Genomic DNA, 26681 nt, shown 5'->3' with positions numbered 1-26681 from the left:
CCAAGTTTCAAGGTTAAATGTGAAGGTCATAGCAGACCTATTTAAAATCTCTACTTGAAATCCATTGTAGACCATTTTTATTTTGCCCAGATTAAACCAAAAAAATGCCTAAAGGTATGAGGTTATGAGCTTGAATTAAAAGTTTAAAAGATTCAAAGTTCTATGCCAACTGGAAAATTTTTAAGTCATAGGTTAAGGTCAAAGCAAGTCCTTTGAAATGCTTTTCTTAACAGTGTCTAGTTCGACCACTAGTGTTTCCATCAAAATCTTAAAGGCACCACTTTGTAAAAGGGGCATAGCTGCTTGAAATAGTCCTTTGGTACACCAGTTGTCCTCAAGGTGAAATGTTTAGGATCAAACAAAAATGTCTGCTCGATATTTTGGTACATCTATATTATAATTAATAGCTTGACATACAAATGCTCAAAAGGAAATATATATACAGCTACTGACATTTCCAATTGTCATTACCGGGTATTTTAAACATAACATGGGTTAAAAGTCATATTTGGAGGATATTAAGACACAACATGGGATTTAGTGTGATAAGCTAGTACGTTACCAGTACTTGAAAAACTCTTCATTAGCTGAACTGATTATACATGTATGTGAAACAATTGGTTTCTGGAGGCAAATCCTAAATTTTAAATTTACAACTGGAAGTGTTGGATCAAGCCAGTCACAGGGCCTGCATGTATAATGGCAGTGTTTATACATGCATTAACTCAACTTTGACAGAACTTGCCAGTTTTCAAGAGATTTTCTTGTGTGTAAAAGAAAGAAACGGTGAAAATCTACAGGTCATTTTTATTTTACAAATTTGCAGAAGTATTCACTGAATAATTTTCACTGTTGGAGGTACAATAAAAAAATGGGGGTTTGGTTTATTATTGTCATAAATAAATTCTCTGGTTCAGAACTCTAGCTGTGCTTGGATAAAGTATATCAATGTACTAAATGAAATCAAAATAACTTGTACTTCTTATATTTTAACTTACTTTATTATTATTGTTTAATTTTGTTTATAATGACTTGCATTCTTTACAAACCATGCATGCACTCAAATCAACATTCAGCATTTTTCTCCCATCTCAAAGGTACAGTACACTATTTCTAAGCACTTTAATAATACAGTAACAGAAAAAAAACTTTGATAAAATGTGTTAAGTACATATTAATGATAATACACATAAATGCAAAAACCTCCCCATTTAATGGGTTACAAAACATTCAACAAGGATGAAGATTTGGAGGGGGAAAAAGTAGAAAGGAATTTTGTCAATAAAAAAAAACTTTTGATAAATGTTGAATTCTTACCCTTGGTGTGAAACCTGGATTTGAAATTCATTACCTTTTATCACACTTCCAAAGTACTAAATTTAACATTTGAGCTTGTTGACTAAATTTCACTTTTTGCTAAAACATTGCATATGATCAAGATAACTTTCTTGAAGTCTTGAACACTTTAATATAATCATGGCTCATTTTCAAAAACTCACCGAGTACCGAGTTAAGATTAATGTAAACACCAAATGATAACAATTCACTCTTGCTAATATCTTTTCTTGGACAACCAGCAAAAAGTCAAATAAATTAACCATCAATAAAGATTTCATATAACTAACAACATATCACAAAATTTGGGTACTTGAATAATGAGATGTATCCACCATTTACTTACAGCAAATTAAAACACGTAGATCTGAGAAAATTCTCAATATAACATCAAAGTTACGTAAATCTAAACACTCCTCAAATAAACACACTTGAGGTAAATAACAAGCACTACATGTAGTTCTCTTTGCATTAAAGAGTTTCAGACATTCGCAGTCCCAGATGTCATAGCGCACTGAAACCACAAGTACCGGGTCGTAGTCTACAGTCTCACTGTTACAGTCAACACAATATAACTGAAGATGTCACAGTACAGGCTTCACACAGCAAAAATGCACCAATAAACAGTGGCAATGGTCATTCATTGTAAATATCAACATATATCAATACATTTACATGAAAGCAACCATCTTTGAGTAACAAATGTTGAACACCTTCAAAGTTGTGCATCAACGACTGATTGGTTTTTTATTTTTTTTCCACCTGCCTCTTAGTGTCAAATTGAGAATACCTGAATGCTTTTGAGATGAAATTACACTGACATAATCTTTGAGTATCATATTAAATGACTGTTAGTTCAAATACTTTGCAGTTAATACTAAAAGCAATTAAGTTTCAAGCAAGGCGCATACTTTTGACGGTTCCATTTCAAGGGCAAAAAAATAAGTGCACAAGAGACCTAGTGTTATATAGCAGATCACCCCAAACATTGCAGATCGAAGACAGATCCCTATTGCATTATATTATGCAGTCACCAATATTGCTACATTGCCAAACTGATTTCGTGAGAAAATAAAGCAGTTATCTCCTCTTGCTTCTACTATAGCAGCATTTCCCATGGTATGGCACAGAGATCAAACATTTTCCATAAAATGAAGGGTGGATGATGGCTGGTGTGTTAGTGTGTATTTATTTAAGGATCTAAGATTTATTTCCAAGCAGGCTTGCTTTTCAGAATTGGAATTTCACTGCTGTAGAAAAAATAACAATGGAAATTATTAGGAAAAATTGTAATTTCAGGGGAAATCAGCAGGTTAATTCAAAAAACAGTGATATAGTTATACTGTTCACATTATTTAACAAACTAGTACATGTATTTTCAACATAAGGATCAGAGCACCAAATTGTTTAAAACATCACACACAATTAAAACAACCAAAATACAATAGATTTGTTTGCCATGCAACAATAGAAGAAGAAAAAACCTAAACATAGTAATTATTATACTGAATGGATGCCAAAAATAAAAATATGCATTTCAAGTGTGAGGTAGAACTTGCTTTACAACATTTTTGGGATGGCATCACAACCATATTTAAAGTGAGCTGTGATGTTCATAAGCAAATGAGAATGAACTGAATTCATGATTTATAACTTCATCTGGACTAGATTTTTTCAATGTATGAAAACTGTGTTATCATTTTCCAATCTTACTTGAAACGAAGACAGGACTTTGAGCACAATATACCAGCTATTAACAGTATTTCATTTAACTTGATCCATTTTGGTCCATAACTGCTAAGTCTTGAGTAAAATCATGAAAAGATTGATTCAGATCTTCAAAATCATGAGAAGTACATTTTCAGAATGCAAATTATGTTAAAGTGTCAAGATACAACACAGATTCAATATATATATCACTGTATTAAGTTAAGTACCGGTATACAAGTACATGATATGCATGCATACAACAACCACTGGGCTTTTAAAAAAAAAAATCAGATCACAAATATCTTGTAGAGGCACAGAAAGTGCAGTGCACAACCAAATATAACTATACCATAAATAACTTTCAGCAACAAAAAAACATATTGAAGAGTGTGTATAAAATAACAGGAGATTAAGTTCCTACTGCGCCCGTGGTGAAGACGGTTCTCTCGGACTTGTATTGGTAGAAGCCATTTTGTATCGGCGTCTCCTGCAAATAAAAAGACACATGCAAAAGAACTGAAGCAATGATGGTACAAACAAAATCAAACCAAAAACAATGCAATGAAAAATATCCATCAAGCACATTTGAGACAGGGTCTATAAATACTTACCGTCCACTGATGAAAGTTTAAACACACAGTCAGAGTAAAATGAAGATAAAACATGTTTGAAGATTTTAAAAATGAAACTACGAAGCAGGATATGAGTGCAAATTTTAAAGAAAAAAACATCAAGAATGAATCTCAAAATTAGTGCTAAAAATTCCATTGATTGGATATGAAATTTGAACAAATTTGTTAAAAATCTTTGAAATGTTTACCTTGCATTCAACAACACTGTATTTTTGGGAGCAGCACCAGGAGGAGGTTTAGGAACCTTTGAGGGGTCATTGTCTGGTGGTGTGGGGGTAACAGCAGCCAAAGCCTCACGAAGTTCATTGGCAGTGCGGTCAGAAATCCTAGAAGCTGACGAGGAACGTCGCCTCACTGGCTTTTTGTTTCCAGGATCATTTTTCTGGTTTGATATTCTATTTTCCAGCAGAGAGGGACTTTTTTCAACTGAAGTAGATCCTCTTGTTTCTCTTAACACTTCAGCTTGACTTTTTGATGCTTTTTTCTCTGGCTGATTTGAAGTAGATGGTTTATTTTCAATATTAAGAGAATGTCTCCTTTCTATTTGATTTTTATCTATAGAGGTATCAATTTTCTCCTCTTTGCCCACAGATGGCTCACTACTTGTGGACTTAGTACTGGAAAGCACCTGCTCAACACTGAGCGTAGATTTGGAAGCAATTTCTCCATTTCTCTCCTCGACAATAGGAGACATTTTCTTTCTGGTCTTTAAGTGTTCTAGTTCAGCCTTCTGTATGTCCTTGTCAGAGAATTTCTTATCTACATGTTTCACTAATTTAGGAGCATCATTTGTACTGGCATCAGTTTTGGCGTTTTTGACCCCAGGGAAATCCAACTTATCTGTAGCTGTAGTCTCTGTTGTCTGCTTAGCAACACCAGCAGAATTTGTCGTTGAGTGTTTTGCCAGTTTATCAACTCGTATAGGAATTTGTGAAGCTGGCAAAGGCAACTCTCTCTTAGTAACTGACACACTTTGAGGAGTTTTAATATCTTCAGGATTTTTGTCTACATTACTTAATCTATTATCTATGTTATCTACACAAGTTTCTATACTAGTTAAAGATACTGCACCCGGATTGGCTACAGTAACCCTCTCTTCCAAGGGCTTTAAAGACTGTTTATTTGACACCAGATTCATTGAACCAAACTTGTCTTGAGAAAGAAAAGAAGAATTACTCTCCAATTCTCCCTGCTTTTCTGTGTCTTTTTTCACTTGCACATCCACATTGGACATGACTGCTGTTTTCAGGTCCCCATCAACTGAGCTTCCCTCATCACTGACTTTTTTGTCTACAGATGATCCTACAAGCACTCTCAGATTGGGCAGCTGTTTCGGCTTAGGCTTGAGAGCTGGTTTGACAAGAGTAGGCTTGTCCACAGAAGAACCTGAGTCCCTTTTTGTTGTCACAGGTTGGGGTGGTGGAGGCTTTGAGGTGATTGGTTTAATGTGACTAAGTTGAGCCAATTTCTTAAGATCAGTTAAACTTTCTTTAGGCTTAAATAGATTTTTCGTGGGACTATTGCGGAGGGGTGATGATATAAGATTATCCATTTCTTTAGCAAGCTTCTCTGGCATTTTATGGCCTATCATTTTGTGTGATATACTACTGGTTGCTGCAGACTTTTCTTGCTGTTTTGATTTTTCAGCAAAAGAACCGGATTTACTTTTTGCTCCATGCTTTTTATCATTGTCAGAGTCATTAGCAGACAGAGCAGCACTATCATCCCCTAAAAACACTAGAGAATTTCGAAGACAATCTTGACCATCAGCATCAGCCAAAACGAGGGAATTTCTCAAAACACTGTCCATTTTCATATCCTCCTCATCCATAAGGGTGTTATGTTGAAATCGTTTAGATTTCTTCATTTGAGATTTAGATTTGACTCCTCCTCCTCCTATCTCTCCCTCACTCTCATCATCTGCCTGACTCTCAGATGATGAAGGGAATTGGGAGGCATTCCACTGGCTGGCCACTGTGTAAGGAGCCGCTCTTGTGGCGTTTTCATCAAGATGATCATCTGGCGTTTTCTCATCCGTCTGCATCATAGCAAATGTCAATGGCGCTCGACTCACCAGTTGATCAGGGTCATTATTGCACTTATTTAGAACTCCGTTCTCCTCTACAACTTCAGCAAAGTTTTGAATTGACACTCTCCTCTCAGCTTTGAAGTTTGAACCTCCATCTTTCTGTTTTGAATCAATGGACTTAACATCACCAAAAGACACTGATTCTTTAATGGGTTTAAATGCACTTTCTGGAACACTATTTTGAGAGTTCCTGAGTTTCAGAATACTAGAATCTACAGTTTTCAGTGAGGATTTAGTTGGTGAGGTCACTGCAGGCTTAACAACTGTGTCCTTCACTTCTTCATTTTTTGCTTCATCAACAACTTTATCATTTGGTTCGTTTTCTGCTTCCACGGCCACATTTTCCACGGTTTCCTCTTTCACCATCTGTTCCACCTGATGTTTTTCATCCACACGTAGATTAGGGTCATCGCGCTTGAGAAGAACAATGTCACCCTGTTCCTCTCGATATCGATTGTCCAGGTCCTTCACATGCTTATTGTCAATGATGAGCTCTGCATCCTTCAGCTTCTTTTCATCTTTATTCTCTTCATCACTCATAATTTCATCAATGACTTCTGTAGCTCCATGCAAACTAAAAAAAAAGATTCAACAAATTCTAATTAATTTTCAAAAGGTACAAAGCTTTTACATATTTTTTTCAGGCTGCATATGTGAAGAACATATTGTCTGTAGTACATTATAAAATAATCAATGGAACCCTAAACACCAAGTTCCAGGAAAAGGTTGCCTGAATAATACATTTTAGCACTCTGTAATGGCAGAATCCTTGCTGATCAATCAAAGCATAATATTACAAGCTCATTTATCAGATACAACAGACATTTAATACACACTGCTTATATAATTATATGTCTCAAAGGATAGTGTACATCAAACATAATACACATGAGTATTCTATTAAATGGATATCTATATGATTTTAGATTAACAACATATTCATCTTAAGTTGAACAATTAGGTGCAAAGCTATTGCATGTAGGAATTAATTTTAGCTTTTTATACACTTAGTGTAACTCCATAGTGTAACTTTAATGCCTGCAAAGTTACTGCATATAAGAGTTAATTTTAGTTTTTAATTCACTACGTGTAACGTACTCCACAGTGTAGCTAATAATGCTGAATGTACTACGGTAATCAATAACAAATACTGTGGAATCATTGGATTTCGTGGTGGCTCAATTTTCGTGGAATTCGTGGGTACCTCGCATCCACGAATTAACATCCTCCACGAATTAATAAATTAGGGTAATAAAGTCATATATCCTTTGTAGGTTTAAGAGAATACACGAAATTACGTCCCCACGAACCTGTAAAATTTAAGCAATCCACGAAAATTGGCCCCCACGAAATTTAATGATTCCACAGTACATGTAAAATATTATCCTGGTATCAAGGTATGTCTTCCATACGACTATGATACTGGTTAATAGTTGCAGCGCATTCATGATAGCAACTTTTTTTTTTAGGTGGGAGGTATGCGATACCATAATGATGAAACCTGATTCACTCTTTTGATGAATCTTGAATGAACAATAATGGATGCCACTTAAAAATAGCAGAAGGAATTATGCTTTGTAAAAAAAAAACCATCAAACATCACATAATTGAAGACAAGAACTGACCAAAACAGCTACCTATATGTGTATCTGGTTGTTGGCATTTTTAAAAAAATAGAATCTGGTTACAAATCAAGATATGAAGTAAAGAGTTAAATATTATTCACAGGCATCTTTTGATATTGATATTTTTAGATATTAAAATGATATGGGTCTTTCTTTGAAACTTGACAAATTCTTAAAAACATATCAGTCTTGTTTTACAAATAACTTGCCAAAAGAGTGAAACACTGCAAGAACCAACCACGCAAGCTTACCCTAATCCGGTGGTGGCCTTCATTCCTATTGGCGGTGAGGTGGTAGTGGTGGTAGCCACTGAATCCGTGTAAATCTTCTCCCAGTCGTACGGATCGCTATCCTTTATCCCCTTCCGTCGGATACACTGCTCAAACAAGTTGTGCATGAGTGAATAATCCGGCTTATCCAGATATTCCAGGGACTCTATGTGTTCCAGGAAGGTCTTAAACTCGGGAGGCATGTTCTTCAGCATCTGTGTGTGGTCATACTCCTCCTTCTTCTGGCCCACCTGTTCCTTGTCCTTGATTTTCCTCCAGGGTAGCTGACCGGCCAGGAATTCTACCAGCATGTAAAACAGGGACCACAGATCATCATGTCTCCCCATTTCCTAACAATGTACAAAAAACAATATCAATTATGTTTTTGAAAATAACTACAGTACATGAACATTTCAAATCAAACAAGATATCGGTAAAAATAATAAAACAGGGTGGGTTTAAGATGGTATGGCCAGAAAGTGCACACACCATCAGTTTCAATGTGTGGTTAAAAAGACTCGTTTGAATTTTAATACATATGTATATGCATAAAATTATTAATCTGTATTTTGTCACTGAAGATGATGGTCAAGCAAGACATTAAGATAAGAGTTTACATAAAACCAAGATAGCATCCCCTTCCCCTCTTCAAGAAAAGCAATTCAAAATCCACACAGCCATAAAGTGTTCAAGAATTTATGAGATATAGCATACCGTACATGTATTCTCTTACAAGAATCTAATACCTTACCATAATCACATCAAGATGAAACAAAATAGACAGATAAAGACACTTATCACATATATAGTGAATTAGTAATTGACTTTAACGAGAAGCTGCTATTCTACCTTGTTTTTGTGGGCATTTACAGAGGCATATCTCACTGTCCCTCGGAAGCCTGCAGCAGCTCTGGGGGGTCTCACTTCTCCACTAGGGGTGGTGTATTGTCTGGCCAATCCAAAGTCCAGCATGAACACTTTCTTGCTGTCCTTAGGGAGTCTACCCATAGCAAAGTTGGACTGAAAGGTTTAAAGTCATAAATATGTTCATTGTCGTTTTCTGTAGATCCATGGGCAATTTTTTTTTCATTTGCTGATTAACACAAAAAACAATTCTATCTACTGGTACAAGTTTGCATGAATTCCTTGTAGATTCAAAGCATGGATTCAAGCCCAGAGGTTACATAATAATGCAAACTTTTAAGGATTACTCTGGAAGACGGCAATTAAGGCTAGGAAAAATACATGTATTGTGCCAATAACAGAGCGAACGTTTCAGCATCCACAAGAAATTCAATATCATAATTAGATGACGTTAAATAACAATATCACGACTTTGTTAGGTCTAGCTACATGGCATAAACTTACTGGCTTCACATCTCTGTGCAGAAATCCAACTTCATGAATGGATTCTATGGCCTTCAGAATCTGGGCCCCTAGCCTGAGGGTGGTACTGAGGGAGAAGCACCCCCGGGATTGACTACGCCTCAACTCCGCCAAGTTTTTACCCTGAAGGGTCATGACAACATAATTGTATTTTTCATTGCGGCCACACCCAATAAATCTGCAGACGTGATCTTGTCCTAAAATCAAAAACACAATTTTTATCATCAACATTCCTTTAACATCATTCTTAAAATAACTTATGAGAGATTAAAGAAATTCCTTTTATTTAAGTACCAGTGTATACACATGGGTTTTTTTTTGTAAGTTTTCATGAATCCAAAATATTTTTTTTACAAGATATACATAATAAATGTGTCTCCAAAGTGATAGTTATTTTTCTTACCCTGCAATTTTTTAAGGACAGCAACTTCCATCTTGAGGACCTGTTTGGCTTGTTTGGCTGACTCTAACTTGAGGGCTACAGATTCTTTGGTCACTTGGTCGATGCCCTCGTAAATCTCCCCGAAACCACCACCACCAATTTTCCGAACCTTTGAAATTAACATTTATTTGGTCATTAAACATTAGTTCCTGTAAAACTAATTTACATTCATGAAAACTTCTATAATACAAAATTTCAATGATTGTACATTGTCCTGGCCATTAAATGATGTTATGAACAATCTAAAACATTCATTATTATGCATAGTCAGCACAGCCAGAGCAAACCATTTAGATTTAGAAACAGCTCTTAGCTAGCATCAACTAAAGAACTTAGGTACACTAAACAAACCAATGGGAGGATAAAGTTTGGTGGCTTTTCTGGATAAGGACAAGAGGTCATTGAACTAAGCAAATAAATTACAAGAATTTGTAATACTCATTTACTCTCAAATAGATTCTGCTAGTACTAGCTGAAAAAGTTACACACAAAATTTAAATAGAAAAGCCTTAAATTAATATGATCTGAATTTCTCAATTTTTTTTTTTTTTAAATCAATAAATAAAAAAAGTTCAAACCTACCACTTTCCATCTCTCCTTGACAACCTGATTGGCCTGGAGCAGATCTTCTGCTGCTGATGTTGTCATGGCGACCAGGCCACTTCCTTGGATGACTTTGGTGGTTGTTTAACCCATTTTGCTACCTGTACCTGCAAGAACAGAATAAAACATTGAAAATAATTGAATCAATAGCTTAGTCTTAGTGAGACAATGAGTCACTCTGCTGGGTCGCTTCTTCACATACCTTGTCAACCTGTGACTCACCAGTGAGCAACATGCAGCAACAAATGAGTTTTTCAGACAGACCACTTTTTCCAATACATTAAAATTCATAATTCTACTTAATGTAATTCATACCCGTTAAAATGGTCTTTTAAAGAAAATAATCACCAGGAGAATCCTTTAAAAACATAAATACAACAGCAATCAAGATAATAACCAAATGCACAGCTCTGTATCATTATAGCAACAGCATCATGCATAGAGAAATTCTCAAGATATCCATTGTACAGTGACTGTTATTGATTGTTCCTGAACTCCTGATTCCAGACGGTAATCCCAAGTTATTCACCCAAAACACACTGCCCGCATCAGTATTCAAGCCTTCCCATCATATTTCTAGACAAGCATATTACATAACTGCTAGACTTATTCAACCGACACGTTTCTGCATGTCCAATGCCAAGTCTCAAGAACCAGCCATAAATGGCTTGTGAGATATCTGCTGTATTATCAACCCATCACAGTTTTAAGTATCTCGACTATCAGAAGAAATGCTGATGATGAGACCATGCAATATCCTTGTGAACCTAATAAAACTTTGGTTTCCTTATTTCTATCAAATTCTGACAATATTCAGTGGCACTGCATTCAGAAGTTAGCCAGTCACTGTTTACAAACGTTTACAACGTTATTGATTTATATGTCTCAGCACCCACATGATGTTCTACATAACTGTTTTACAGTCCGAAGAAAACATAAACTCCATCAACTCCAATGAATGGCTTATGGAATTCTTTAAGATAAACTAACTCATGACTTTTTCTTACTTTACGAAAAGACTTTCCATGTAACAAATTCATGCATTATTACATTATTAAGTGAACAATAATTTAAATCTCTGTATTAGGCATACTGAATCCATCCTATTTAAGAGTCTGTCCTAGATGCAGAACTGTAGTTCCATGAGAAGTTTGGGTTGACAGACCATGGAGCTACAGTTCATCCATATAAAAAACTGTATATATTTATTGTGCAAAAAAGTTGCGCACAGTTTTGAACTTACTAAACTAATTTAGAAACATATTCTGTAAATATTTTCATACCAAATAGAAATACTGAGATATTTTAATACTGATACACAACTTGACTTGCCTCAAATGTTTTCCTAAAAACCGTAATCAACCTTGGAAAGTGAAGTATGACAATTTCATGTCAAAATCAAGGCACCATTTTTACCTCTAAACAAAACACATTGTTATACTTTCATGTTAAATACTGAAATCTGATTGGTTAAGACGCAGTTAATAATATTTACTATTACCCTCAGCGTTAGCAACGCACTTGGCAACGGGTAACATTAAAAAATGTACCATGCGCGAAAATTATGCGCGTACGGTTCGCTGTAGAATTCACGTTATTCCTATATAAAAGCAGTAAATTTTTCTTAAAAATTTTAAAAAAGACATTCAGTATAACAAAATAAATAGTGCCTGTTTGGGAGGATAACAGTTGAAATTGACACCCCTCGTAAACCATTGTCAACCTCCGCTTCGCGTCGGTTGACAATGGTTTTCTCGGGGTGTCAATTTCAACTGTTACCCTCCCAAACAGGCACTATTTATATACTGTTTCACTTTATGTGGCTGGTTTATTCAAGATATTCAGAGGCCGGTAAAGTAATCACATCCAAAGTAAAATGTCTCAGGAATTAGTAAGCATAAAAATTTTCATAGAATATATTTCTAAATTAGTTTGATAAGACTAAAACCATGCTCAATCTTTTTTGCACAATAAATAAGCAGTTTTTTGTATGGATGAAACTTTAGCTCCATGGTTGAACCTGAATTTCCTGTGGAGCTGTAGTTCTGCAGCTATCTCTGTCCCTACTACCATCTCAAGAACTTTGGGTATATCTTATTGGATAAATGCGCATTCTTTTTTGCCACAATTGTGTACAGTCCTTGTATCATTTGTCAAAAATCAAATCAGTTACATGTACCGGTACTCTAAACATCTAAAAATCTTTTTTTATATTATCCTATATGCCGTAATTTATTTTCATGTATTTCAAAGTCTTAATAGTAACATTTATCAGGAGGTAAAATTCAAAATTAAGAGAATCTTTGGAAAATGAAAAATTAAATTCAAAAGAAGCAATTTTAAGATTATAACTCCTATGACCAAAATAATGGTAGACATTTTTAACCTTGAACTTTACTAATTATTAACCTTTGACCCAAATCTTTTAACTGGTATAGTTCAAAAGTTTGAAATCAGTTGAAAATGTAGACAAGAGAACCAAAAAGACATAACTTCAAATCAATAACATTCAAAAGAGAGCTCTCTCTCTCTCTTGAAACACAAATCTCTAGTAGGAAAATTCTTAATGGACTTACTGACTGATGTTCATCTTTATTTCATTCCGATTTTTCTAAGTCAAGTACCAAAAAGCTGTATTCTTTTCAAGGTATAACTCAAGTATCTTATCACTCATATTTCATCTGTTACACAAAACACTGGTTCTGTTGCTGTAATTATAAATCAATGTTAATATTCCTCCTTATCATTAATAAGAGCCCATCTGTAATCAGCTAGCCTAATAATATTGCCATGGCATAGTAACGATTCACCTGACTGTTATTAGCTGTAATCCAAAAGACAGCATAGCCGACTCAGAGTACATCCATTAGAAATGAAATGAAGCAAATCCAATTTATCCAATAAACTCTCCTCCCAACAGCAATGACTAGCCAGTCAATGGATTATTAATGTCAGTCACACATACAGAAAAAAATACACCAAACAATAGCGGGTAATTAGCTTATTGTCTGTATTTTTGTACAATGTCTAGCGAGTGCAGTTACATTGACTGTCTGGAGCAACTATGTCAATTTACATTTTAAAAAGACTATTTTCAAGAATTTTTCTCTAGAATAATTGTGCCCAGCATCAAATATTCAGTGAAACCCCTGCCGAATTTGTGGCAGTTAAAATCAAAATCACTCTACCTGTTATTAACTACCTGAATAAGTGCGTAGATGACGGTTCCTTACATCATGGCAGCCTCGTAACCTTCCGAGGCAGACATTGAATTCAGGGCTCCATCCAATCAATACACACCTACTGCTGGATGGAGTTTATCAGAGTCTGATGTATTGATACATGTACAGCTAGGCCACACAGGGATTGACCAAAATAGCAACAACTTCAAAAAAATTTCTTCAACTATTGCTTTCTTATTGGCTAATTATTCCTCAATTTAACAAATTACATTATTTTTTGGAACTTGCTGAATTTCAAATTGAAGCTGAATTTTTTTTTTTTAATGCAATCTTGTGTGGTATTTGTGACTTCATATTTTAATCATCCTTCTAGTTATCTTCACATAAATTTTAAAAACCTAATCTGTAAGAAAATAATATGAGTTTATGATTGTGTGGTAAAGTGATTGTGTAATGAAAGATTAAAAGATGCAATCCAATGATTATAAATGGAGAAATAAAAGATTTAGAGGCCAACAAATGATTTTTTTTTTTAAAACAGAGACCTGTATTAAATGACTCATATTCATTTCTTAAAGGGACTTGGACACAATTTGAGCTCAAAATTTGAAATTTTATTTTTCCAATTTTAATGTTTAGAATGTTTAATATGCCAGTGGGTACTTTAAATGCTTTGTCAAATTTTGAAAGTCAAATATTGAGTTATAAGCAGGATACACAGTTTGAAAATCTTTGTTTTGTAAACAAAGCCTGAGCTTTTTTATTGTTTACATATGTGTTTTATTGGTATAAGTCTCAATCAAACGTTGTTTTTTTTCTGTTTATCATATTATCTATGAGCACAATGAATCAGTTTACCCTGTTTGCCACGAGTCATTTGGTCAAAAAATGGTAATTCCATACTTTACATTATGTGTAAACGAATATAAGACTCGAGCTTTGTTTACATAACAATGATTTCTTTCCTCTGTATCTCTTTTGTAACTTGACTTTTAACATTCAAATTTTAATCAATCATTCAAAATGAGCAAGTAAACCATTTTATGCATAAAAAAAGAATAGAAAGTTTTGATCTAAAATCGTGTCCAAGTCCCTTTAAATCAAAGTCATATATAGATTAATTAGATTTGGCAATCATATAACAGTTGTTAACCACCTATAGCAAATGTATATACAACAGAGTAATAACGAAATGAAGTATTTGGAAACAAAATTGAATCTTGCAAACCCCAAGCCATCCCCACCTAGCTGCAATAACGTAGGCCTCTGGGGTTTTTTATCTTACATTTTTTGGAGGGAAAAAAAGGGAGAGTGCTAGTACTTTATTGCAGCTATTCCAGCCCAATTTTACCTCATAGTCTTTAAAATTGCCAAACTAGCACACGTACATGTAAACACACATACCGGTATATGATCATGATAGATTGTCATTTGGCAAGCCATCTGCATGCTCTATTAAACAATATATTGGCTAGTTACTGATAAGATGCTTAAGTGCCCATCTGCACCAACTTTGACATGCAACCCCCAATCTGGAGATCACTTTGGCCTCAGTTTATTGACTTCATTTACCGGTAATAATATTCATGGATAACTTTGGAAAAAGTCTATTGTGTTTTTCATCATACACAAAAATATTTATCACAAAATAAATCAGGAACTAAGGTGGTTGGGCATGGTATCGGATTAAATCAAGACTTGAATTATGCACCATACAGGTTTTTGTTTATGAGACAATTAAACTAAAACTGGTAATTAGAAAAAAATTTAACTTTTGAATTTTCTTTTGCATATACTTCATATTGAAAGAATTATTGTGTATTTATTTATTTAAATAATTACAAAATTTATAAGAAAAAAATGTGGGAATAATTATTCATAATTGAAGATCAAAGTTTTATATACAAATGCACGTGCATGTGATACAATTCTTCAGTATCTCAAATACAGTAGGATAATAAAAAATGTCAAGATGTACAATGTTCATAATAGGAAGTTGCAGCTGAAATGTCAATGAACCAGCATATTTTTAATAAAAAAAAAAAAAAACAATATAGGGTACATGTAGATGACTGCCCCCTGGGGTATATACCGTACTTCTTTATCTTAAACCGTCTGATACAACATATCTCATACAATGTTAATTATATATTTCCTAGATTAGTAAAAAAGTTTTCAGAGCAGGTCTACTCAAAAGAAACTGAGACCATCTATGACTGGAAGGTGCATTTATGCTTAAGATGTTGAATGATATACATACTTGCCAACTGACCCGATTTCGTCGGGTCACACCCGATTTTTCAACCCTTCACCCGATTATTTTTTATGACCCGGCGGGTCATGCTTTTCACCCGATTTTTGTCGAACAACCCGAAAATCTCCCGATTTCCGGATTTGGTTCGTGAATTACGTTGCGCGTTTGACTTCCAGTTATGAACCCAAGCTGAGCTTGGATTTACGTAACGCGTAAACAATGCCGATGGCTATAACAGACACATTAAGTGTAATTATTATCGTGAGTTGTTTTGACTAAGCGAAGGTTTAAATCATTAATTGTGATGGCTTCTAATAAGAAAAGGTCTTCATCGGGGCCAGCGGAATCAAAACCAACAAAAAGAAAACGATATTTTTGTACCTACCAACATATCTGGGAAAATGAATTCCCATAGGTAAAACAAAGTAATCGAGTACAAAACGAGGCTTTTGCGTTCTATGTAACGCACATTTGAATATTGGATTTTGTGCCCAAAATGATCAGACTAAACATTCAAAAACGCTAAGTCATGTATAGAATGCTTTTTAATACACAAAAGTCTTCCAAGTCACTTACAACTTTCATGCCATCATTTACAGAGTTCAAAAGCAAGGTTAATGTAGCAGAAACTCTTTTTGCATTGTTTTTCAGCTGAACACAACCTACCATTTTCTGTGTCAGATCACTTTACAAAATTCAAAATCAGCAACTGTTAGTTAAAATGCTTCTTTGCAATAAAGTATTACACTGTTTACACATAAGTTTTAACACATATTTCTATTGTATATACCTACGAAATGCATGATAAATATGTCGTGAATGTCGTTACGCGCTATGACCAGATTTTTTACTTTCCAAATCTGGTCATGACCAGATTTTCACGTGTTGGAGGTTGGCAAGTATGATGATATATATATTTTTTTCAGATCAAGGAACAAGTTAAAGCAAATAGTAACAGATCTCCTTCCCACACAGCTACATGCTCTATATGAACCAAACCTCCAGGAATGATGCATCCAAAGGAATTGATACTAGTAATACCAGGCATGGTTCAGATGTTGAACATAGTTTATACATTTTCAAAATGAGTGAATAGGCAATAATTTTTTAAGTAGGTCCTCTCTGAGAACACTAGCTGCAAGTATAATTAATAGTTGTATTGGCATGAATCAGTTGAATTGCTCCCACATGGCCTGGGTCACAAAATATAAATGTATCATGATAACTACAGTATTTCTTTTTGTTAGACAAATTGATAAAAATAAGTATGTCATAATTAATCACCAATTTAGGCAACTTAAACTTTGCCAAGCAATGTCAATGTGCCCTGTGAAATAGCAGCATTAAAATCATCAAATAAAACAGTTAATTGGATTGAACTGTTTACCATTCTTCATCGCAATATTTCTGTTTCTTATTAATGTATCAATTCGTGAATATGGTATGTTTTTCCCTGTAAAACATATAGGCATTTATTTTAATGAAACCCAAAATTTATTTTTATAATCATTTCTACAATCCGATCTTTGGACAGTTTTTCATCGACATATAACTGTATCCAACCGTATTATACATATTTTAATGACTCTGATTATCATAAAATACACTCCTAACCCCTGACGCCAATAAACGCATCCACAGGATCACCCATAGTAACGGCCACTTAGCTAAAGCGTACACCAGTCTATAGGAAATGTATCAAAGAGACATCTAAAGTACTCTAAGTATCAATATATTTACCTTTACTTTTGGCGTCTCTGGATAAGCTATTAGTTAAACCAAGAAACATGAATCCATTTCAGAGGCTCTAGCAGAAACATTCCATTTCGAGTTCGTTTCCGGTTGTCAATTCATTAAAGGTCAACAGAAAACTTCAAGAGAGTTCATTGAAATTGCGTAGAAAAGTTCGAGTTCTTCCGAACAGATGCCCGTCTCACAAGGGCGCTTGTGGCAATGGTTCGGAATAGAGCAAAAACTGACATCCGTTTTACTCCGAATACCGAATCAAGATGCTGAAGGACATGTCTTCATGAACAGTGGGATTACATCTTGATTTCTAAACCAAAAATTTAATAAAATGAATAAAGTTTATGAAACTGTTCACAAAAGGAAGAAATAAAGAAAAAAATTAGCATACAGCTTACTGTAGTATCTAACGTCATATTATATAGGCTCAATTATATCAACTATATAGTAAGTTAATTGGCGCTAGGCCTATAATCTTACCTTTTGCCGTGGAGTCTTCACATTCCCGGTGGGCCGGTAAGCTCCAACAGGTCGATCTGAGTAAGGTTTCTCGATTCCCCTGATTGGTTTACCGAGCCGGCAGGCCAGCTCAGCTTTTGCCATCACACTCATGCAGCTTGCAGAGGTATGAGATGAGGCTTTTGACAGGGGAAGATTACAGCTCGAAGCGTCACTGTTGGAGCCAGCCGTGTATTTTGAGAGAATGTTGGCAGGAACTGGCGACGATTCTCCCAAAATGTCACCCACCGTTTCATCAATAAGGATCTCGAGGGTCAGGTTGCACACTGAAGCGGTGTTCACAGGGCCCACGCCTTGAACAACCGCCGGTAAGACAGTGTTTTTCCTAAACCGGCCAAACAACCGGTTTAGGAACTGTCTTACACCCCTCCTATTTCTCCCTTCCTCTGCAGTGGGAGCAGCATAAACTTTGCGATAATTATGTTTAGAGACGCAAGGACCCATTTTGATATCTCTTATGACGTCATAAACAACTGTTGTCATCACTATGGGATATGTAAAGTTGGAATTTTCCTCGGTTGTTTTCCGGAATAACAAGTAGTCCAACTATTCCGTATATATGATTGTTTCGATACGAAATAGCTTTTAACATTATGGAACAATGTAGGGGATACAAAATATTGGTATTTTTGATTTCTCTTTAATGTGTACATCTGCTGAAGATATGTGTAATGGTGGATGTATTTAAATCCAATATTAAGATATGGGAAAGTAGCGGGGGGGGGGGGGGGGGGGCTTTTTTATTGGTGAGGGAGTGTTAGTATGTAAAAGTTATGGGGAAATTAATAAAGTTAACAGTAAAATAGAAGTTTCAAGCTATTTCGCTACACCACCCATACCCCCCCCCCCCTCCGATCCCACGGATTAGGATTTTAAAGATTGATCAGAAAAAGGCGGGGGTTTTTGGTCAAGGTTTTGGACTAACCAAAAAAAAAACAACCGACCATTTATTCACGAGACCTTCAAAATTCTTATTCTTCGGGGGATGTGGGGTTAGTGCACAGTACCTAAAACTTCCCTTTTAATTTTAATTTGAATATTTCCCCTAATAACTTTAACCATACTCCCAAATGAGTAGGGGGCAGCTCTTTCAAATACTAGTATGTAGAAATGATGAGCACTATACATGTATGTACCTATACCTTTTCATGCATTTTTTTTAAGTTGTAAAAATTGCGTGTTAAGTATCCAATAAAGCACGACCACAAACTTTATGTCATACCTTTGATCTGTATAATGTTCAAAACTCGAATCCCCTAATTTTTTACTCCTTTTTCCACTAACATTTTATATTGGTCGGCTTTTCCCTAATAATTGCTACATTTATTCATTTAAATAGGAGACGCATAAAGTATAGTTATAAATCCCTGTTTTTATTTTAGTAAGACATTTTTTATGATCCTGTTGCATGCACATAAATTAGTTCGAGTTTGATAAAATGTATTCGAAAGTATAAAAATAAAAGCAGCAAACGATCAAATGCTTATTAACATTCTTGGTGTATTAATGAGCAGGTGACAATGGTCAATTAATTGTAATTAATTACATAATAAAACATAATGTACAGTCTACGTGTACCTTAGTATTTTATCTTTGAATGTTGTGCTGCTTTTATTTGTGTGTGTGTGTTTTGTTTTTTGGTCTGGTAGGAAAAAAATGTGAGGAAAATTCTTGAAAAAAGGTGTGACGTTTTTATGTTTGCAAGGGGGCTTTTTTTTAATTAAAAAAAAAATAATTAATTTCCCAGGTGGCCCAGATCTTTATAGGTCCGATAATGATTAAAAACACAAGCCATTCCCACGCAATATTTATATATAGGCTCCACTTTTTTCGGGGGGGGGGGGGGGGTGGTGATCGTTTTTATCCGATTTTTTTCAAGTGTCAAATAAACATCGATTATTTTAAAAGGCATCAAACATGAAACTGTTCTGACCACCTCCTGGGGTTTTAGGTAAGCAACTAAGCATCATGAATATTTTATTGCTTCATTACCACTGACACCACCAAATCTTGGTAATTTCAATCATTCGCCATGTTCGCGTAAGACACCATTTACTGCTCAAAAGTCCATTATTATGGAATGTCAGACATGTCGGACCAACGACACCTCGGCCCAACGACACTTCGGCCCCAGGACACCTCGGCCCAGACGGGTCGGCCCAAAATTTTAGACACCTCGGCTCACGTAAAAGACATCTCGGTTCAAGCAAAATTGAAACAAAAATATTTGATTTAAATGTTTTTATTTTATTAACATATATATTTTATCAAAATATTACATATCAAAGACGTGTAAAAGAAATTGAATTACTAAAAAAAAAATGAGACCATTAAGTTCTAATTGTTAAGCAAACAAGAAAGTAAAATTAAAAAAATGACGACAATTTCGACAACGACAATGACACTAATAGTTAAACAAACAAGAGGATGCAGCACTTTCCTTTGGAGTCGCAAACGCGTGTCACGGGTGACAATGGAGAGTTTTAAATTACGAGCAGTTAATTATAAGACGATAAACACCGAAGTCCATATATATCCTTTCAATGATTACCACCCCATATCAGATTTACAAAATCGTCAGAGAAACAACACATCATGACATTTCATTTCATTATTATGTAAAATATTTTTATTGTGTCCACTTTCTGGTCAATCTTTGTTCATATTTTAAAATGAAAATATCTAAATACTGCAATCTTTAAATCCTAGATTTAACACTAATATATATTTTAAGTGTGTCATCAATTCCTGAAATTTCCGATCTATATACAAAATTCACATATTCTATTATTATTGTAGTGTAAAAAGTTAAGTAATAAAATTTCGACAACCTTAAAGTCATCAACTTTCTATTGGCTGTTGACAAAAAAAAAATGAGATGCGTGACCATCCAATGAAACAAATACACAGAGATTGATTGACAGGTTTTGTCATACATGTATGCAAGTGTGACCCGATGTCCGAAGTTAATTATGCGCGCTTATTAATGTACATATCGATGTAAATTTAAAAACAATAGACATTAAATATAATGATCATGTGCGCGTCTTGTACGAACATTTTGATGCTAAATACCATCTGACAATTTTATCACATTTAGCACCAATTCAATATTTCATGTCGTTGGTCATTATCTTCAAAAAAGAGATAGAAAGAAGAAATCAATGAATAGATAAAGTAATTATCTGCCCCTATTTTTTTTTTATATTTATTTTCAGTAGAACCTAAAGTTTCATTGGGCCGAGGTGTCTTTTACATGGGCCGACGTGTCAATAAATTTGGGCCGACCCGTCTGGGCCGAGGTGTCAAACGCCCTTGGCCGAGGTGTCGTTGGGCCGAGATGTCCGTCTACCTTATTATGATAAGTCAAAACATATTTTGTTATTTAACACAAGCCCCTTCCCCTAATATTACCTTCGTAAATATACGTATACGTATGTAGTTTATACATACTTTCACAATATTGACCCCCTCCCCCAAAAATTAAGATGGTCACTAAGAAGAAAAAAATATGTAGTCCTTGCCCATAAATAGCCTCCCTTTCAGCTGATAGTACAGGGGAAACAAATCAACAATGCCATGTGCTCGCTATGCTTGTTTTGATTATGTGACAGACTGTTGACAGAGGTGTAAGCGAAGATTATGTAGCATGACCTCTGGTGAGAGAATAGGTGGCCTTTTAAAACAGGTTTGACTGTATATATATCTACATTGATTTTCTGTTTCTGTGAACATGATGTATATTGAAGAAAAAAATTAGATTATAAGTGATCTAAAACACGTATAATTTCTTGCTATAATTTCTTAATTACATCACAAACAAATAAGGGAGGCTGGATGTTCAACAAATTAACTACATGTATATTAAGATTTTCATAAAATTTTAAGATGTGATTTATTTAGCTATTAATAAACTATTATTCAATAAATAAAAAATCCATATATTTAACCTTCTAAATTTTGGTATTTTCTTATCTTTTTTATATAGAACTCTTTTTCTATAGGAAATCAATACAGTCAAAAAATGGCCATAACCATTGAGCCCTCTTAAGTCCACGTTTGTAGTAATGATGCTAATATTCAGTCCAAATGTTATGGAACATGCATCCTCAAATGAAAAAATCAAAATCATTGTTTTATTGTTCAATGTTTTAATTTATTCAAGGTAACTACCTTTAGCTGTTTCTACAAGAAAGAAAACGGAATGAAAAGCAGTCATTATTAGGCCTGTCAAAAATGGATGCAGACCTGGCTCTTGCATTAAAACTCCAAGAGGAGTTTGACAGAGCAGAGAATGTGGCCTGTATTGAGAGTGGTCCCCTCTCCTCCACCCCCGGGGCTCCGCTGTCACTTGCTGATGAGAGCTGGGAGGTGATGGACCCGAACCCAGACATCAGGGCTCTGTTCCTACAGTACAATGACCGCTTCTTCTGGGGCAGGCTGGCAGGAATCGAGGTCAAATGGAGTCCTAGGATGACACTGTATGTTGATACATGGACAACATTGTCCTGTGAACTCTTTGGGTTTTAACTTGGCTAGGTTTAAAATTTGACCGACCAACCTCCTACATCTTGGCACATTGTAAGGATGAAATCAGGAGGATCATTATATTAAGTTTATACTGAAAACAAATCTTTGTAAGAGAATTAATAGCGAACAACTTCAAAATGTTCATAGAATGAAAAAAATTACCGTATACAGAATGGAAAATATATATTTATATAATTATGTAATTGCAAGTACCGGTAATTGTCAAATATAGTTGGAGATGATTGTATGATTAGTAACCATAGATTTATTTACATGACTTATTTCAGGAATGAATTCAATATTTATTAGTTTAATATGATTTAAAATGGTTTTGGGCAGTTTCTAAAGCAAAACGGTTTATAAAAGAGCGTAAACTGTTCGAAACCATTTGATATTGTATAAAACTAATAAATATTATGTTCATTCCTTATAATTTAATATTGTGCTATTGTAGATAAAAACGGTCATTTGACTTTTAAAATGACATCAACATGTACAAAATTCAAACGTAACGTTAGGTGGATTAATACGTTTTTGATGTTAGTTTTACTACAACGTAGGCAACATTCTTTATACAATACAAAATAAATTTTTGAGCGAATATGAAAGCATGTTACAACCAGAATTAAATTATTTGTAGATGTGCGGGACTTTGTGTGTATGAGGGGCGTGGAGGGCTGTGCTCAGTACGACTCAGTTTACCACTGTTAAAGCTGAGACCACGGAGAGACCTGGTACAAACACTGCTGGTAGGACTAAGAGACCCGACATTTAGACATATTAATTAAATCTTATCTATGGTTTTAAGACAAATGGCTCATTATACATGATCATTGGCAAACCCTGGCTAATCTCACATACATGTACCCTGAATTACTTAAGACTAACTCTATAAACTTTTCTCATGCTCAACAGACATGAATATTTCAATATTACCAGGTACATGTGCCCTATTCAATTCGGCTTTGCACTTTTGTAATGGAGATACATCTGTTACAATTGAAAAAATGCTTAAATACTTAAGAATTGAATGTTTATTTTTGGATATTGTCTTTCCTAACCCACCAGGTCATGCGGACAAATTGAATACAAATTAGCGCGGTATGATGATAATTTGTCTGCATGATCTTACCTTTCAATACTGTGTTATAACTGCAGCAGCTTTCCACACACTTTACTTGCAAAAATATGTAGAATGTAAATATATGCTCTCAACAATAGCATGTGTTTCTATGATGTTTACTTATATACTTTTAAAAAGTATAGTGTTCTGCATTAAAAATGACAAATGAGGCCAAAATAAAATTATTGTTTGTTTGGAATTGCCTCCTGCCTTATTTAAATATCCCTTGCTGATAAAATTTTATTAGCCTAAGTGAAAGGACTTTTTTTTTTATATTGAATTTTTTTTTACAAATTTTTAATTATGTAAACTTCAAGTTTGAAAAATAAAAAAGAATTTTTTTCTCTCCTTCCTTGGCCAAGAAACTCCCAGGAATCAATTTCAAACAGACATTTTTTGAGGATGCAGGCCTGAGTTGGTCAATGGCAATGGGTATGTTAGACTGGTCAAGTGTTTCTAACGATGATGATGGTTCAGTATGACAGCAGTTTTACCTATTTTTAAATGTAAGATACTGTGAAGGGAGATCTAGAGCTATAGTAATTAGCTTGTTTTTTTTTCAGCATGAAATGATCCATGCATACCTTTTTGTCACAGACAATAATAAAGTAAGTAAATCTGACATCCACCTATTCAGTCATATCAATAATGCTCCTTTACTTAGCATTCTTACTTTATTAATGAAAGTTTGTTGATATTTTCAAGATAACTTTGCATTTTCTTTTACCAGGATCATGATGGACATGGGCCAGAATTCCATAAACACATGTACCGCATAAACAAAGAGGCAGGAGTCAATATAACTGTAGGTTCATGGGTGTCTCCTTTTTCTTTTACACTGTAGATTTATTTGTGTGACACTCTGGAAGTGTTCATTTTACTCGGTAATTCCTTTTACGTTTACATCCATTTACTTCAGGTATACCACACATTCCATGATGAAGTCGCCGAATACAGACAGCACTGGTGGAGATGCAATGGACCGTGTCAGAGTCGAAAGCCGTACTTTGGTTATGTGAAGCGAGCCATGAATCGAGCCCCAGGACCCCGCGACCCCTGGTTCAGAGATCATCAAAACTCATGTAATGGAACCTTCATCAAAGTAAAGGAACCCGAGAACTATGGGAAGAAAAAGAAAAAAGGGGAAGGAAAATCAGAAAAAACAAGTTCAAAACCAGGTACCTGTCCTTTCATTATATTCCACGTGTTCATTGAGATAATATTTCTGTGTTAGGAATGAAATATTTTTTAGTTTTATTCTTACGCGATGTGAGTCAATGTACCAGATTTATTTTTGCTGACTTCATAAATTTTTACTACTTTCTATTTAAGTAATGACTTTTCAAGATATATTACAATGCATGTTTTTCGTTACAGTCGAACAGAAAAGTCCAAATAAGGACATCAGAACATTCTTTGGAAAAGGACATGTACTTTCAAGTAGATCTCCAACGAAAGCCAGCCCACAAAAGGAAGTGACAAAAAAGCCTGACGTAAAAGGTCTACCCAAATTTTATGACACAGACTCAGATGATGAACTAGATCTACTGGCAGTTCATCCACAAAAGAATCCTGCGAAAACAAAGAACATTGATTATGATACAAGTTGCGATGAGAAAGATCTTCCAGAGGCAATCTTGAAAGATTTACTTTCAGATTCTGAGGATGAACTGCTGTGTGATGCTCTAGATTCACAAGAAAAGCTTTCCTCACCAAGCCCTTCAAAGACCACAAATAATGATTTTAGTAAGTCTTTAGGAAGTAAAGCTGTTTTAGAAGATTCCAAAACATCTGATTTGTCTAATAAAGCATCTTGTTCCAAGCCATATACTTCGAAACAATCTGAAACACCAAACAACGATGTTCGAAACAAACTCCGAGAGATATGGGGCAAAAAGTACGAAAACCAATCAAAACATAAGACCTTTAATAAGACCTCAATCAAGAGATCTTTGTCAAAGCCTCAGCCAGCAACGAAAAGAATAAAGACAGATGAAACAATTGATTTAACAAGCAATACTGTATATCCGAAAAACACCTTAACAAATGATGAAAAGTTGCTCAGACATTCTTCTACAGAAACAACTTCTGGGGTTGAAATGACAAGAGAAAATCCTGTGAAGTCTTCGTTCAATGTTATTGAAACGGATGTTTGTAAATGTCCAGTGTGTAGCAAGGATATTTTGTCCACCCACATTAATCAGCATTTAGACGCTTGTCTTGGTTTTACGTGAAACTACAGGTATAACAGGAATTGATCTGTGGCATTATTTGTATATAACTTGAGCTTTTGCTTTTGCTGGTGATATTAACAGTTTGTCTTCCAAACCCTCTGTGTTCAAGTTATTCAGAGTTTACTGTGTTTCATGATTGTATACAAGGTACAAATGGTACTTGCCCGTTATACTTTTTTTGACAGGTTATTTGTTTAATGAAATGAAGTTTCAATCTCATTAGCTTGTTTGTGGTTTGTTTTACGTTCAAGTTTTAGAGCAGGTCTCATTCACAAGCATCTATGGACTATACGAAAATCTGAACTAAACTTCCAGTCTGGGGATACGTGATACTTCTGCAAGGAATGGGGTTTGAGACCTATGTTTTCTAGGTTAAAGTTTTTGAAGCAGTTTTACTCCTACTTGTACAGTGAGTAATTATGAACCCAGTCTACACCAAACTCACATGGAGAATGTATCTACAGATGCTTAATATGAACTTAGTACAAGCAAATTTACATTGATGATGAATCTGGGGTTGAATGATGTATGCTGCCTATATTTTCCCATCTTCGCTAGCCAAGGGTGACGATCCACGGTGAATAGAGAAACACCGTGGATCGTCACCCTTGGCTAGCGAAGATTATATTTTCCAGATAAATAAAAGGGACTAGGTTTCATTCTTCAGAATACCGGGTATATAGTTTGAATCAAACATTACAGGGATGATGCTTCTAGGGAATCCATAAAACTCAATGTACCAGATGCGTTCTAGATATTTTTTGACAAGGGACAAGTAAAGAATATGGGATTAAATACATTCCTAATTAACTTTATGCCCTGTAAGTATGATGCCGGAAGGAATGGATGTACCAGCCAGACTTGATATTGTTCATTTGCCCTTTCCTTTTCTTAACATGAGTATGAACATGAAGATGAATAATTAATGGAGGAAGTTTACTCCTATGTACCGGTACATGTACTTAATGTATGATGCATCTAGAATCGCAAAAATATAAATTT

General features: G+C 34.9%; 2 protein-coding genes across 10 annotated transcripts; one reads left to right on the top strand and one right to left on the bottom strand.

Moving 5' to 3' along the window:
* Positions 1–979: 979 nt before the first annotated feature.
* On the bottom strand, positions 980–17424 carry LOC105324453 (uncharacterized). 8 transcript variants are annotated; one of them, XM_034467978.2, is made up of 9 exons: positions 17268–17424; positions 10071–10198; positions 9450–9597; positions 9029–9243; positions 8510–8680; positions 7643–8010; positions 3866–6340; positions 3467–3532; positions 980–2585 (listed from the first exon to the last, which is right to left on the bottom strand). In XM_034467978.2, the coding sequence occupies exons 2-9, from the start codon at positions 10134–10136 to the stop codon at positions 2543–2545; spliced, it is 3552 nt and encodes a 1183-aa protein (XP_034323869.2). In that variant the 5' UTR covers positions 10137–10198; positions 17268–17424; the 3' UTR covers positions 980–2542. The 8 variants fall into 8 exon arrangements, with proteins under 8 accessions (XP_034323869.2, XP_034323870.2, XP_034323871.2 ...); XM_034467979.2 differs by lacking the exon at positions 17268–17424 and adding an exon at positions 13294–13442; XM_034467980.2 differs by lacking the exon at positions 17268–17424 and adding an exon at positions 13280–13422.
* A 2222-nt stretch (positions 17425–19646) lies between these two features.
* On the top strand, positions 19647–25898 carry LOC117680434 (DNA-dependent metalloprotease SPRTN). Of its 2 annotated transcripts, none has more exons than XM_034467985.2 (7): positions 19647–19743; positions 21958–22273; positions 22963–23071; positions 24009–24053; positions 24176–24250; positions 24365–24623; positions 24823–25898. In XM_034467985.2, the coding sequence occupies exons 2-7, from the start codon at positions 22029–22031 to the stop codon at positions 25677–25679; spliced, it is 1590 nt and encodes a 529-aa protein (XP_034323876.2). In that variant the 5' UTR covers positions 19647–19743; positions 21958–22028; the 3' UTR covers positions 25680–25898. The 2 variants fall into 2 exon arrangements, with proteins under 2 accessions (XP_034323876.2, XP_065945355.1); XM_066089283.1 differs by lacking the exon at positions 19647–19743 and adding an exon at positions 20752–21480.
* Positions 25899–26681: the final 783 nt, after the last annotated feature.

The sequence above is a fragment of the Magallana gigas genome, chromosome 6 (assembly GCF_963853765.1).
Source record: "Magallana gigas chromosome 6, xbMagGiga1.1, whole genome shotgun sequence".
In the NCBI taxonomy this organism is placed as follows: Eukaryota; Metazoa; Mollusca; class Bivalvia; order Ostreida; family Ostreidae; genus Magallana; species Magallana gigas.
Note: the sequence above shows the minus strand (reverse complement) of the source record. Positions and strands in the feature narration are given on the sequence as shown.

What these genes read in the sequence shown, in the direction of transcription:
- LOC105324453 (XM_034467978.2), bottom strand. Translation starts at nt 10,136, where the DNA reads ATGACAACATCAGCAGCAGAAGATCTGCTCCAGGCCAATCAGGTTGTC. An exon ending in AAGGCCACCACCGGATTAGG is followed by an intron (nt 6,341 to 7,642) that starts GTAAGCTTGCGT and finishes CTTTTTTTTTAG; the next exon opens with TTTGCATGGAGCTACAGAAG. An exon ending in CCGTCTTCACCACGGGCGCA is followed by an intron (nt 2,586 to 3,466) that starts GTAGGAACTTAA and finishes TTTTTTCTACAG; the next exon opens with CAGTGAAATTCCAATTCTGA.
- LOC117680434 (XM_034467985.2), top strand. Translation starts at nt 22,029, where the DNA reads ATGGATGCAGACCTGGCTCTTGCATTAAAACTCCAAGAGGAGTTTGAC. An exon ending in TGGAGTCCTAGGATGACACT is followed by an intron (nt 22,274 to 22,962) that starts GTATGTTGATAC and finishes AATTATTTGTAG; the next exon opens with ATGTGCGGGACTTTGTGTGT. An exon ending in TTGTCACAGACAATAATAAA is followed by an intron (nt 24,054 to 24,175) that starts GTAAGTAAATCT and finishes TTCTTTTACCAG; the next exon opens with GATCATGATGGACATGGGCC.